The sequence below is a fragment of the Mus caroli genome, chromosome 14, assembly GCF_900094665.2.
Source record: "Mus caroli chromosome 14, CAROLI_EIJ_v1.1, whole genome shotgun sequence".
Lineage (NCBI taxonomy): Eukaryota > Metazoa > Chordata > Mammalia > Rodentia > Muridae > Mus > Mus caroli.
Window position 1 is genome coordinate 108,100,521 of NC_034583.1, and position 12,875 is coordinate 108,113,395.

A 12,875-nucleotide genomic window follows, 5' to 3' on the forward strand; every position below is an offset into this window, starting at 1 on the left:
TCACATCCCAGTGTTTAACTAGACCCCAGGTGCCTATTACATGATGGGCATTTAGGCTGTTTTCATCTCGGAAGAAAGCTTTGATCAGTTCCGAAAGATCCCGAGCCTTTCTTCCAGAGTTTCACTGTTCCTAAGAGCCCTGGAAGTGCCTGATCGCACAGCCGTCCCGACCGCCCCCCTCCCCCAGCCCCCTTAAACAGCTACCTAGTGGTTTATGGTTTCTTCCACTAGTTCACCTTGAATCCCAATCCTACCTTGAAAGTATTGGTCCTAACCTTGTAACCTCTAAAGAGTTACACTTTCTTTCTTTAGAATAAATACAATACTGTTCCACTCCTCTCTGTCCATAAATGATTGGAAGCTTAGAAAATAGGACTTCTGGGTTCATTTGCAACTCATGCAAATCTACATTGAAGTTTTGCAAGCTACAAACGTGGGAAACATCGAGCCGGCTGATGCTTCATAAATGGTTACTGAAACATAGCCGAGTTCACTGTTTCATCATCTACAGCTAGCTTTGTGATGTTATACCAGAGCTGGACAGCTTCAGACGAGCATCTTGCCATGTAAATAAAGTAGCGACCATCCCGATATTTACCCGTTTTACAGGAAAACCAACTGAAAGGTTCTGGATGGTACTTCACCTTTTGTTTTGTTTTGCTTTGTTTATTTTCTTTATTTGTGTTTCCCTTTCCAGGTCTCACCTACGGAAACCCCCTATCCCATCCCTCCTCCCCTGCCTCTATGAGGGTGTTCCCCCACCCACCCGCACCTGCCTTCCCAACCTGGATTCCCCTACACTGGGGCATTGAACCCCTCAGGCCCAAGGGCCTCTCCTTGCACTGATATCCAACAAGGCTATCCACCCTCTGCCACATATGTGGCTGGAGTCACGGGTCCCTTTCTATTCCTTCTTTGTTTGGTGGTCCAGTCCCCAGGAGCTGGGGGGGAGGGGTCTGGCCTGTTGACACTGTTGCTCCCTCCCCCCATGGGGCAGCAAACCCTCTCAGCTCCTTCAGTCCCTTCTCCAACTCCTCCATTGGGGACCCTGCATTCAGTCCAATGGTTGACTGTAATCATCCGCCTCTGTACTGTCAGGATCTAAAGCCAAAGGACGTGACTGTGTTAAAACTGATTGTCTGCTAATGCGCTGCTACAGGCTATAGAACACCTCCCTTATGACGGAAGGTAGTCACAGGTCCAAAGTGGCTAGGGTCTGCTCTGATCACGCCAGGGTCTTGCTAACCTACACTCCTCACTCCTGACAGCAGCAGACAGCAGGGAAGAACATCTGTCCCAGATGACTGGCCACAGTCTGCATCACAGAGCAGCCCACATCCATCAGCCTTGTGTTGGGCATTGGAGGTCGTCCATCTTGCCAGGAATGGATCAGATGGATGCATTAGATCCCTTTTATGCGGACCCTTCCTTCCTTTGTGATTTGGATTTTCTTATCTTAAATTTTAGGGTACCTGTGCTCCTCTCCTGAAAACACTCTCCTTGTCACCCCTAGAATCTTGGATTTTTAGAGCTGTCTCCACACTGGAGGAAAGATTGGGAATGAGTAAGCCACCCCTACTTAAGGGTCCCCTACATATGGAGTATGGACCCACCTACCTCCCAATTCTCTTCATCCCAGGGACATCACTACTTTTTCTCACCATATAGAATGTGAAATTTACACATACTTCTTTAAATAAATTTACACACACACAAACCATACAAGCACTATATATATTTTCAAACATAAAATTATTTGAAAATCTGAAGAGTAAACTCTTTACTACATTAAGATCTTAATAACTGACTTCTTCAATTGGGCACCAACTCATTTATTTATTTATTTATTTATTTATTTATTTATTTATTTATTTATGGGTTCTAGGACCTGAGCTCCAATTCTGAGCTATCTTTCCAGCTTATTTTTTGTTGTTTTGTGTATGTGTGTTTTTTGTTTTGTTTTGTTTTTGTTTTTGTTTTTGTTTTTGTTTTTGTTTTTGTTTTTGTTTTTGTGTTTTTGTTTTTGTTTTAAGACAGGGCCTCTCTATGTAGTCCTGGCTATCCTGGGACTAACTTCATAGACCAGGCTCGCCTCAAACTTAGAGATCCACTTGCCTCTGCCCCTTGAGTCCTGGGATTAAAGACATGGGCCACCATGTCTGGCTATCCAGTGTATCTTTTAAGACGGGATCTCTGACTGGACCTAGAGCTTGCACATTTGAGTAGACTGGCTAGCTAACAAGCCCCAGAGACTCCTGTCTAGGGACTCCAGGGCATGTGCTAACTGTGCCAAGCTTGTTCCTGGGTGATGGGGGTTAAACGCAGGTCCTCATGCATGCCTAGTAAGGATTTACTGCCATCTCCCAAGATTTGATCTTGCTGGTTTACAACTGCATCTGGACAAATCCAGGCCCTGGCCAGTTGGACAGGAGGATCTGCTAAACGCCTCGGCATCAGTGTCAGTCATGCCCTGTGCTGTGGCCACCAACTACGATCTTCCAAGGCTGCTTTGGGAAGTCCCACAATGTGAACTTGTGTGATGCCAAAGTTTTACCCCTTCCTTTATAAGTCAAACTACCACGTGACAGGCACAACTAACCTAAATCCCAGACTCTCAGTCAAAGCTTGGGGTGAGAAGGAATCACTGTTCGTGACCAAGTACATTGCTTCTCAAAGAAAAGTCTCTAAGAAATTGGGCAAGTGAGCAAAACTGAGCAGGAAGGTAGTGTAGCCCCCGACCCTCCGCTGACACTTACTGGGTGTGGTCAGTGCAGCCGATTTAGGTTCCAGTGTTTGTCGGGTTAAAGGAGTCCCTGATGACAGAAATAAAAGTTAAAAACGAAAACTGCAGGATCGGAGGAGCACGACTGAGCAGCAGTTTCGGTCAATTCCGTGGAACCCTGACTGTCCTAGAGCTCCCTCTAGAGAGCAGGCTGGCCTCGAACTCACAGAGATCAGACATGGCCTGCCTCTGCCTCCTGAGTGCTGGGATTAAGGAGTTCACTACCAAGACCAGCCTGACTCAAATTCTTTCACAGTTCAGTTTTTTTTCCCTGGAATGACTTCTAGTCAATTATCTATATCTAAATGAGCATTAACTTATATTCCTTATCACTTCAGCTCTTGTTGTCCTAAGAGAAATTAAAGGAAGTCATGAACTCACCCCCTCCCATGTTTTATTTGGTTTTGTTTCACTTACCAAACATTTTTCTCATAAAGAGACGGAAGAAAAGCCAGCTGTGTATCCCATTACCAAACCCTTGCCAGTGTCTCCCACACAGCGAGGATTGATTCTTAAGCGTTGAGGCACGCAGGGGCCAGGCAGAAGCGTAGGTGCAAGCCTGACTTTTAGTTCCATTCTCCCTTCTGATCTAGATTGTGCCTGACAGGAGATGCTGCTATAGCCCGTATGTCACAAGTGCTACCACGATGCTTAGAGTCAAGCTATGACCCTAAACCACAACACAGAGTGGATGCAGCCCCGGTCTTTATAGTATTTCAGGATTAAGTGTTTAGCGTCAATTCTGATAGGCATGTAACCAGTGTACTTCACGAGTTACTCCGTTTAATCCTTGTGACAAGGCTTTAGCGCAGCTACTATTATATTTTATATTTCTTAGAGACGAAGAAACTGAATACAGACTCGCAAAAAGGGCATGAAGTGCCAGGACAGGGGCTGAGCTCAAACTCTTTCGAAGCCCTCTGTTTCTGACTCTGTTTCATGTATATAAGTCAAGAGATAAAGGGCAGGACTGGGAAGATGGCTCAGTGGTTAGGGGCATCTGCTACACTTGCAGAGGAACTGGGTTTATTTAGTTCTCAGTCTCACATAGCAGCTCACAACCATCGGTTACTTCAGTTCTAGGGGGATGCATCCCCCTCTTCTGGCCTCCGTAGGTACTGTGCACACATGGAGCACATACACACATGCAGGTTAAACACTCATATAGCAATTTTAAAACTTTTAAGAGAGTCAAATGACTACTAACCAAAACATAATTGCACATAACTGATGACTGAATAATATATAAATTTTAAATAAGAGTTTAGATTTTTAAAAACAAAAACAGAACCCAAAACCCTCTCAAATCTTCAAACAGCCAAAGGACAGCTATCCCAGATTAAAATACCAAGTAGCATGCTACCTTAGTGAACAGAAATCACCAGGCCCAGGAGATCAGCACCCGAGGCTGTCAGGCAAACCACTTTGGCTTGGGCATGGCCATCACGGCCACTCACCTTTCAGCTCACTGATGCCGCTGTATGGTTTACTGGCAAATTCTCTAATCTGCAAAACATAAGACAGTCTGCTAGCAGTTCACATTCTAAGCTGGGGAGGGACAGACTGGTCGCAGCCAGGTACCCTTCTCGATAAATCCCCCCAGCATATGCTTCCTAGCAGAGGCAAGCGTCGCAGAAGAGTCACACATAGGCATCAGGCTGCTTCTCCGGGTGATCACGGGGCACCCTCATCTACCTCCGGTTTTGTATCTGAAGTGTGTAAAGTAGCTATGGGAACAATATATTTTAACACATCTACTCTTGCAAGCAGTCACGAGGACACACGGAGGAAACGGTCCACTTCTGTCATACTCAACTTCAGATGCCATGACCTAAACCTGTGTTCTTAGGGCGATCGGGCTGCTCACGGGCCCTCCGTGCAGAACCCCCCACCACGCCCCCCACCTCCCCCAACCCCCACCAGCTGTACCTGCTGCTTCTGACTGATAATCAGCTCGTTCTGCTCCTGCAATTTCTGGCCTAACTCTTCTACCCGCCTCTTGTAGAAGACATTATCTGCACTTAAATCTTTCATCATTGAGCTTCGAAGCTTCTCTATGTGTGACAGGAGCTGGCGAAACAACCGGGAAGAGCATTAGTCTGCAAGCTGTACGTATGATTTCTTTTTTCTTCAGATTTTATGTGCCCATCTTAACCTTTTTTCCGGTTTTATACGGTCTCTGTGTCACCAAGTGACTCAGGAAATCTTCCATCAGTCTATGTCAAGGCCCTGGCTGTACTAGACTTCCCCTCTTCCAGGGAGTTTATGATATGAGACAGATAAAGGGGACGAGGTAGGCAGTACAGTCAACTGGGGCACATTCAATAAAATAATAGATACAGCTGCTCGGCGATTAAGAATAAAGGTGTCTCTCCCAGAGCCCTGGTGCCACCTCCACGGTGAGCTTTTCATACAGTCCTGCCCCTGCCCTCACATCTACATGTAACACGTTAGTTCTGGCAACGGTGGGCCCAAGAGCTCATTGTATTCAGTTTACATTCCCAACAATCAGCCTAATCCTTGGTCTATACAGGAAGGAGCTTCAGGAAGAGGGAGAAGAAGGGAGGAATGAATGGAGGGGGTAAAGCATCTTTAGAGACTATGAGGATTAGCCTCTACTTTTTCCCTTGTGTGCACAGTCTGGGTGTTTATGTGTGTGGGTGAACAGTCGTGTAAGTACACACTTGTGTGTGCCAAGTCTACGTGGGGGACAAGGTTGATACTGGGAGTGTTTCAATGTCACTCCTCACCTTATGCAGGCAGAGCTCCTCCGTCCAACCCTGAACTGCCTTCCGAGGCTGCCTTCTGAGGCTGAAATCAAGGTGAGTTGACAGGTCCACTAAGCATTTATGCAGGTCCCAGGTATCTGACCCCCTGTCCTCTTGTTTGTGTGGCAAGCTCTTGTGAGGTGTGATGCAATGAGCTGCAGAGAGCTCTTGCGTCCCCGACTTCCCTGCTGCCGTGGTAGGCTGTACCCTCAAACTTTCAGCTGGTGCCGACCTGTCCCTGAGCTGCTGCACTTCCTCACAACGGCACACGAAGTCACACGGAAACTTAGTGCCAAGGGAGGTTATACCAAGCTCAGCCGTGTTTTGTTTTTCTTTGCCACTCTTGTTTTGGCCACCACTAAAATTGCATTAACAGGGCATTCCCTAAATTATCAGGAAAAAATGTTGCTTCTGAGCTTGGAAATGCATCCTCAGGACAGTGTGCATCTAATGCCTGATGTGGAGAGAGAGTGGGCTGGAAAACCAGGCTTCAGTTGTCTGGTGTGGGGGTGCGAGTGTGCCTGGTGTGGGGGTGCGAGTGTGCCTGGTGTGGGGGTGCGAGTGTGTCTGGTGTGGGGGTGTGAATGTGCCTGATGTGAGGGTCCATATGGGCACTTCCTACTGTGCTTGTTGGTTCATGTAAAAGATTTAATTTTAACTAGTTGCATACGTGTATGCCGAGGTGGGTATCTAAGTAAGCCAGAGATGTCTGGAGCTGGGTACAGGCAGTTTTAAATTGCCTGGACCAGGTCACCAAACTGAGGAGTTTTGCCAATCCCCAAGAAGCAAAGGAACCCAGGAAAAAAAATCACGGGGTGACATCATTGTGACAGCAGAGTCAAGAACAGGTGACAAAGGTACAGACAAGATGATGGGGAGGATTCAGAGAGCTTAAACAAGACAGATACTAGCTCACGAAGCAAGCAGTCCTTGTGCCTGTGTGTGTGTGTGAGAGAGACAGACAGACAGACAGACAGACAGATTGAGATCCTTGCACCTGTGTGTGTGTGTATGTGTGTGTGTGAGAGAGAGAGAGACCTATCATTTCAAGTTCTCTGTAGTCCTCTGTGTTCTCACTCCAGCCAGCTCTGTCACTGCATGACCATAAAATGCCTCCGGGGCTCTTGGGCTGGGTCAGAAGGTCACACCACGGTTTATATGTGACTCCCTTTGAACTCCTACCAATGTTATTAAAAAAAAAAAAAAAAAAAGGCTGCCAAGAGCCTAGGTAAAGCAATAACAAGCTGGCACAGGCAACTTCCCTTAAACAGAGAAACACAGTGTGTGCACTGTGGGACAAGTGGGCACCAATCATGTGGAATAATTAGGCAGAGATGACTGCATTTGGTTGAATTCACCTCTTTGTTAGGGTACAAGTGAGACAGAGAAGCAAACAGCTTCTAAACAGCTGAACGGGCAGACAAAGGGGCAGCATAACCTGCAGGGCGTGAGTGTGCACACGCTGTGCACAGCCCAGCCTTGGGTCTTCACGCTGTGCTTCTAGCTGAAGTCAGCAAAAGGGGCATTGCAGGCATAGTTAAAACCCACAGCAGCTGAATTTCGGCTAACAGATAGAGAAGTTATCCTGACTGGGCTTGTCTTGCTTAGTTAGCCCTTGAAAATATGTGCTTAAAAGGAAGGCTTCCAGAACACCCACACACACACCCCCAATAAAAGACCAGGATGAGGCTAGAAAGATCAGCAGATAAAGTACACACAAGCATGAGGACCAAGAGTTCAGATACACAGCACCAAATGACAGCTCAGCAGGCAGCTGTACTCAGGAGCTGGTGACAGTGGGTCTCTTGGCCAAGCCAGCTACCCAGACTAACTGGCCCAGTCACCAAGGTCCAGGTTAGGCAAGATATCCTGCCTTAGCAAATAAGCTGAACACTGACTGGGGGAGAGAGACTCATGATCAACCTGTGCCGACACATACAGTGCACATATGAGTACATACATACCCATACACATGTGAGCATGCATACATGTTCACACACACACACACACACACACACACACACACATATATATTTGAAAATTCGGAATATTTTGGAAATTATCAGGAAGCTATTACGGTTGGAAAAAGCAGGTTCAGGAAGAGAGAGGGTTAGGATGAGGGAATCTGCCACATTATTTTGTTCACACTGTGGACAGCGGATGAAAAAGAGATCAGTACTAGGCCTGCAGCTGTTAGGAGGATGATAAAGGCTAAGGTAAGGAAGGACAGGGGTAATGGAAACATACGGCCTAGGGACGAGAGATAGAGGACATTAAAGACGGCTGATAGGGTTAAGGGGGAGACATGGGATAGATGTTTGTCTGGTCGGACGAGTGTACCATGAACTACAACTGTGACAAACCCAAGAATTTTATTTTAGCCTGTTACAGAGATAACCCCAAGCCGCTGTCAGGCTACCTTATCTGGAAATCAGAAAGCTGGGTTTTAGCGACCAACACAAGCATTACCCACATGTGGCTGCCGCCCAACTTGAACAAGCTCTGCTCACGACTGTGTACTGGTCTCTCCTTTCCCGACCCCAGTGTCCCAACTTCCACAATGGAGAGTCCATCCCTTAGGACAGGGACTGACCCGTTTTGAGCCCTGGAGAGTGTAGTACCTAGTTCTTGCTCAGTAAAGATCCGAATGGGATCACTCGTCAGCGATGGCACTCTCATGCCCACAGATTAGTGCGCCTGCACACTGATGTGCTTTTGTCTTTCCTTTGTTTTATTTTCATTTAGTTTTAATACTGTTTGCAATCTGCTCCTCCCTCCCTCTCTCCCTTCCTCCCTCCCTCCCTCCCCCCCTCTTCCCCTCCCTCCCTCCTTCTCCCTGTATCCACTGTTGTTAAGAAATAAAAACTGGACAATTCTATGCTCACCTACCAGTTACTTTTTCCTAGCTCTTGTGTGCCCGCACACACTCTATGTTATATGATATAAAGCCTTTAGCAATGTGATGTTCTGCTTAGTGCTGTATGTAGGAAAGACGTTCTTAGCACTAACTCTGTGAAAGGAAGGCTATTTTATAGAACACAAAGGGTATTCAAAAGATAATAACTGTTGCAAAAATAAACAAGATTTCCCATCTTGATACATTCTGCCCCCAGTGGAAACATTAACAATGAGTTTTCTGACATATACAGTTGCCAGTGGATGCCCTATACCTGTGTGCCTAGGGGCAGCACTGACTGGAATCAATGACTTTATTTTTGTAAACATATTCTGAAAAGGAGACATGAAATTGGGGAGGAGAGGACACACTGGTAAGGTCCAAGTCCAGAACAAGCTGGAGGAGAAGAGCTGGGAATGGGTGAGATCGATATATACTGCATATGTGTAGGAAACTCTTAAAGAACAAATAACACGGTTTAAAATCTTTTAACATTTATAGTATAGGAAGAAAACTGAAGAGAAACTTACAAAGGAGCAGCAGCAGTTAATTTTGGTAGCAAAAACTATAAATACTTCTAATAATTTTGTTACATCTCTCTCCAGAAATGTTAAGTAGGAAAATACCACTTTTATTATCGAGTAAACTGGAAACTCTTTTCAAAGACCAGTTTGTGCATGTGTGCATGTGTTGTGTGATCACATGTGTGTGCACATATATGTGTGTCTCTGTGTGTGCGCACATGTGTCTGTGCCTGTGTATGTGTCTGCATGTGCGTGTGTTTGCATGTGAGTGCGTGTGTATACGTGTGTGCGACCACATGTGTGTGTGTGTGCATGCATGTGTGCATTTGTGTGTTTGTGTGTGTGCATATGTATATGCATGTGTTGTGTGTGTGTCTATGTGTGTGCATTGGTGTGCTTGAGCGTCCCTGGGTTGCACTCTCCACTTGGGGACAAAGCGGCAGGGTGGGTGACTAACTGTCTTACCTGCCCCTTCTCCTTGCTGTGTTCTTCATTGAGAACTTGAAATCGATCTGTCCACTTGCTTGCCTGCAGGAAAGCAAAACAAATGATATGCCTGTAACACAGAAACCCATCCCACTCTGGAGCCTGTTCTTTACTGGGTGCCTATGAAACCTGAAAAGCTAGTAAAATCCCTGCTGGCATTTTTAGACTGTATGTGGCCGTAATGCTCAGACCCATGTCTCTGGTTGTACTGTGGGGCTGGGATTTGTAGATGTTTGTACGACACAGATAGTATTTTAGGATACAAAGTGGGGGCGGGGGAATCTGTCACACTCTGGGTATGGAGGTGTCCTAATTCAGGCTACTATTGCTGGGCTCAAACACCATGACCAAGGCAAGCTGGGGTGGGAAGGGACACAGGTTCAGGAAGTCAGGACAGGAACTCAAGCAGAGGAGGACGCAGAGGCCATGGAGGGCACTGCTTACTGCCTTGTTCCACATGGTCTGCTCAGCCACCAGCCCAGGGATGGCCGCACTCACATGGCTTAAGCCCTTCCGTATCAATCACTGATTCAGAAATCGGTCTATAGGGTTTGTCAGCCTCTGGACCTTGTTTTCTCAAGCGAGGCTCCCTCCTCTCCAGCGTTACCCTTGTGTCAAGTTGACTGGAAACTAGCCAGCACAGGGGAGAAGAGCCATGGACAGGATTTCAGTGAATGAGTATGGCTGTGTTCCAGTAAGACATTATTTGAAAAAAGCAGATGCTAGTGTGAGACGCTAAGGGGTCAAAGAACTAGGGTTGCTGGGTGCCTGGGTTCAAAACAGGCAGCTCGGTGCACGGGAGACACTGTGGTCTGTAGAAGGTAAATGTCAGCTTCTAATCTCCTACTCACGGCAGTCACGTGGCTGAGCAACCACTGGCAGCTTGGAAGAGGATCAAAAAGACACCGTGCACTGTAGAGGTCAGGGGTGCACATGACCACGGGAGAATTCCTACTGAAGATGTGTAAGTTCTCTGCTCAGGTGACCCAACCATACGGTCTAGTCGAGAGGAGATTTGGGGAGACCTTGTGGAAGTTTGCTCTAGTAGTACCAGGAAATGTGTAAGAGAAGGATTCTGAGAACAGAGAGGTCGCTGCCGGCAAAGAAAGCTGTGGGACCACGGTAGGGAACAAGGAGCCGTGTTCTAAAAAGAGGACGTTAGGCTGAAGGGACACCATCACTGTGCAGGACAGTTGGGTGGGAAACGGGGCCTTGCTACTCGTGAAGAAGTCTGAAAAGTGTGTGAGTGGAGGGGGGCTGTGTCACTGAAAGACTCAAGCTAGACAGGACAATCACACATGCAGGCAAGCGGTGCATTGGAGGGAGGCTGGCAAGATGTGGCATTAAAACAAGAAACAGCAATCCTATTTCAAAAGGCCCTTACTGCTTAAAAACTTCACAGGTTTACTCTTATTAAAAATTGTGCTGTGCTTGCTTTCCAGGTATGTGCACGTAGGCATCTGTGTGTGTGCGTGGAAGGCCAAAGGCTGTCTCTGCACCACATGAGGAGGGCAGAAGATAAACTGGGGGAGTTGGTTCATTCCGTCCACAGTTGGGTCCCAGGGGTTGAACCTAGGTCATCACGCTTGGTAGCAAAACCTTTTACCCTGTGAGCCATCTCACTGACTCAAAGGCTTTTCCGACATGGTTGAATGTGTAGGTTATAATACCCACAGTCACAGTCCCCACCTCCTACCAACATAGAGGGATGACTGGATTCCAGGCCTCACAAGGCTATACCACCAACCTATACATTGGCCTTTTTGATTTTTAATTTCTTTCCCTTTATCATTGCGATAAAATAACTTTTATAGAGTGATTATGGAGTATGACTTCCAAATGAAAACAAAGTATATAAGAGATACCGGTTTGTCAGCGCAGAGCTATATGCAAACCAAATGGAAGCTTAATGCTTCAATACACATTTTTTTTTCCGAGACAGGGTTTCTCTGTATAGCCCTGGCTGTCCTAGAACTCACTTTGTAGGCCAGGTTAGCCTCAAACTCAGAAATCCGCCTGCCTCTGCCTCCCGAGTGCTGGGATTAAAGGTGTGCGCCACCACGCCTGGCTCAATATGCATTTTTTTAAGTGAGAGCTACAACTGCAGTCAGGAAAACGTTGAATAATAATATGAACTGACTAGTTCAGAGTGACGTTTTTGTGGGTGGAAACCGAAACAGTGTGAACTACTATCCCATACTCACATCTGTGAGTCAACACCTACTATAAATTAGGCATCTGTTGTGAGACAGGGAAAAAAAAAAGAAACAGAACAAAAACATTTTCTGGGAACGAACTCATTAAGAGAAAAACCAAGGCGATGTAGACCTGGCTCCGTGATTAAGAGTTCTTACTGGTCTTGTAGAGGACTTGGGTTCAAACATCCACGCCATGGCTCAAAACCACCTGTAATTCTAGTTCCAAGGGATCCAGTGCCCTCCTTCTGGCCTGTATGGGCACTGCGTATATGCCGTGCACATAAGCTCATGGAGACACACACACGTAATTAGATACGCATTACATGTTGTGGCCGTGGTCACCACGCGTGCTGTACCTGGCTGTCAAGTAGCTGCAGCATGTTCTGGAAGTCCTGGGGACACGGAAGGTGGTCTTCTCTCAGCTCAGTAACGTCTCTTAAGGTGCCTATGTTGGACTTGATCTGGATGTTAGACTTCTGTATTTCTAACAACTGCTATGGATGAAAAGAATCACCAAGAGAAACGTCAGGCATTGATTTAACGGCAACAGCGAAGAAGCCGGAAGCACAAAGCCGCGTTCAGCTCTCCCTGTCCCTCCGGACACCCCTTGCCTGTCTCCTCCGCTTTGCTCTTTTTCTACCGGTCTCTGATCTTTGATATCTCCACCAGAATGTGGAAAAAATGGGAAGGAGACTGACATTTTTTTAAGTAGTCTGTTACTGGGAGCCAGAGCATGCCCATGTCCATGGGGCTGTCAGAGGACAACCGTAGTCCAGTCTCACTTTCTGCCTTTCTGTGCATTTCAGGGACTGAGAGGGGACTGAAGCCGGCTTGCACACAGCTGCTTTACTCGCTGGCCATCTCTCTGCCCCCTCACCCACGCCCCAAGCCAACCTCTGGCCTCTGACGATGGGTCTTTAAATTCTTGACAGAAACATCTGTGAGAGGAACTGGGTATATCTCCTCTCTCTGTTTTTTGGGTTTTTTTGGTTTTTTTTTTTTTGTTTTTTTAAGGCAGTTCTTGCTGCCTTGGCCAAACTGACTTGAACTCTGGCTGACCCCGCCTCAGCCTCCCAGTGCTGGATTGAAGGGGTGTATCAACACGCCTGTGACATTTCTGAGAAGTTACCACATTGCAATAGAAGACGAACACTGCCCAGAGGCCATACCAGTAAATCCACTAGGGATATAAATGTTTTAATTTCCCTAAAGTTAATTATG

At 46.7% G+C, this 12,875-nt stretch overlaps 1 protein-coding gene across 8 annotated transcripts in view; it reads right to left on the minus strand.

The window, feature by feature from the left end:
• Positions 1 to 12,875, minus strand: part of Dzip1 (DAZ interacting zinc finger protein 1) — a 49,630-nt gene that overhangs the window by 21,920 nt on the left and 14,835 nt on the right. For 7 of the 8 annotated variants that reach the window (XM_029468834.1, XM_029468836.1, XM_021182553.2 and 4 more), the window contains 5 exons: positions 12,011 to 12,148; positions 9,436 to 9,498; positions 4,712 to 4,852; positions 4,240 to 4,288; positions 2,757 to 2,813 (listed from right to left, as the gene is read on the minus strand). In XM_029468834.1, the coding sequence (XP_029324694.1) occupies positions 2,757 to 2,813; positions 4,240 to 4,288; positions 4,712 to 4,852; positions 9,436 to 9,498; positions 12,011 to 12,148 (448 nt within the window). The remainder of the gene's footprint in view (positions 1 to 2,756; positions 2,814 to 4,239; positions 4,289 to 4,711; positions 4,853 to 9,435; positions 9,499 to 12,010; positions 12,149 to 12,875) is intronic. The other variant, XM_021182554.2, reaches the window with a different exon arrangement.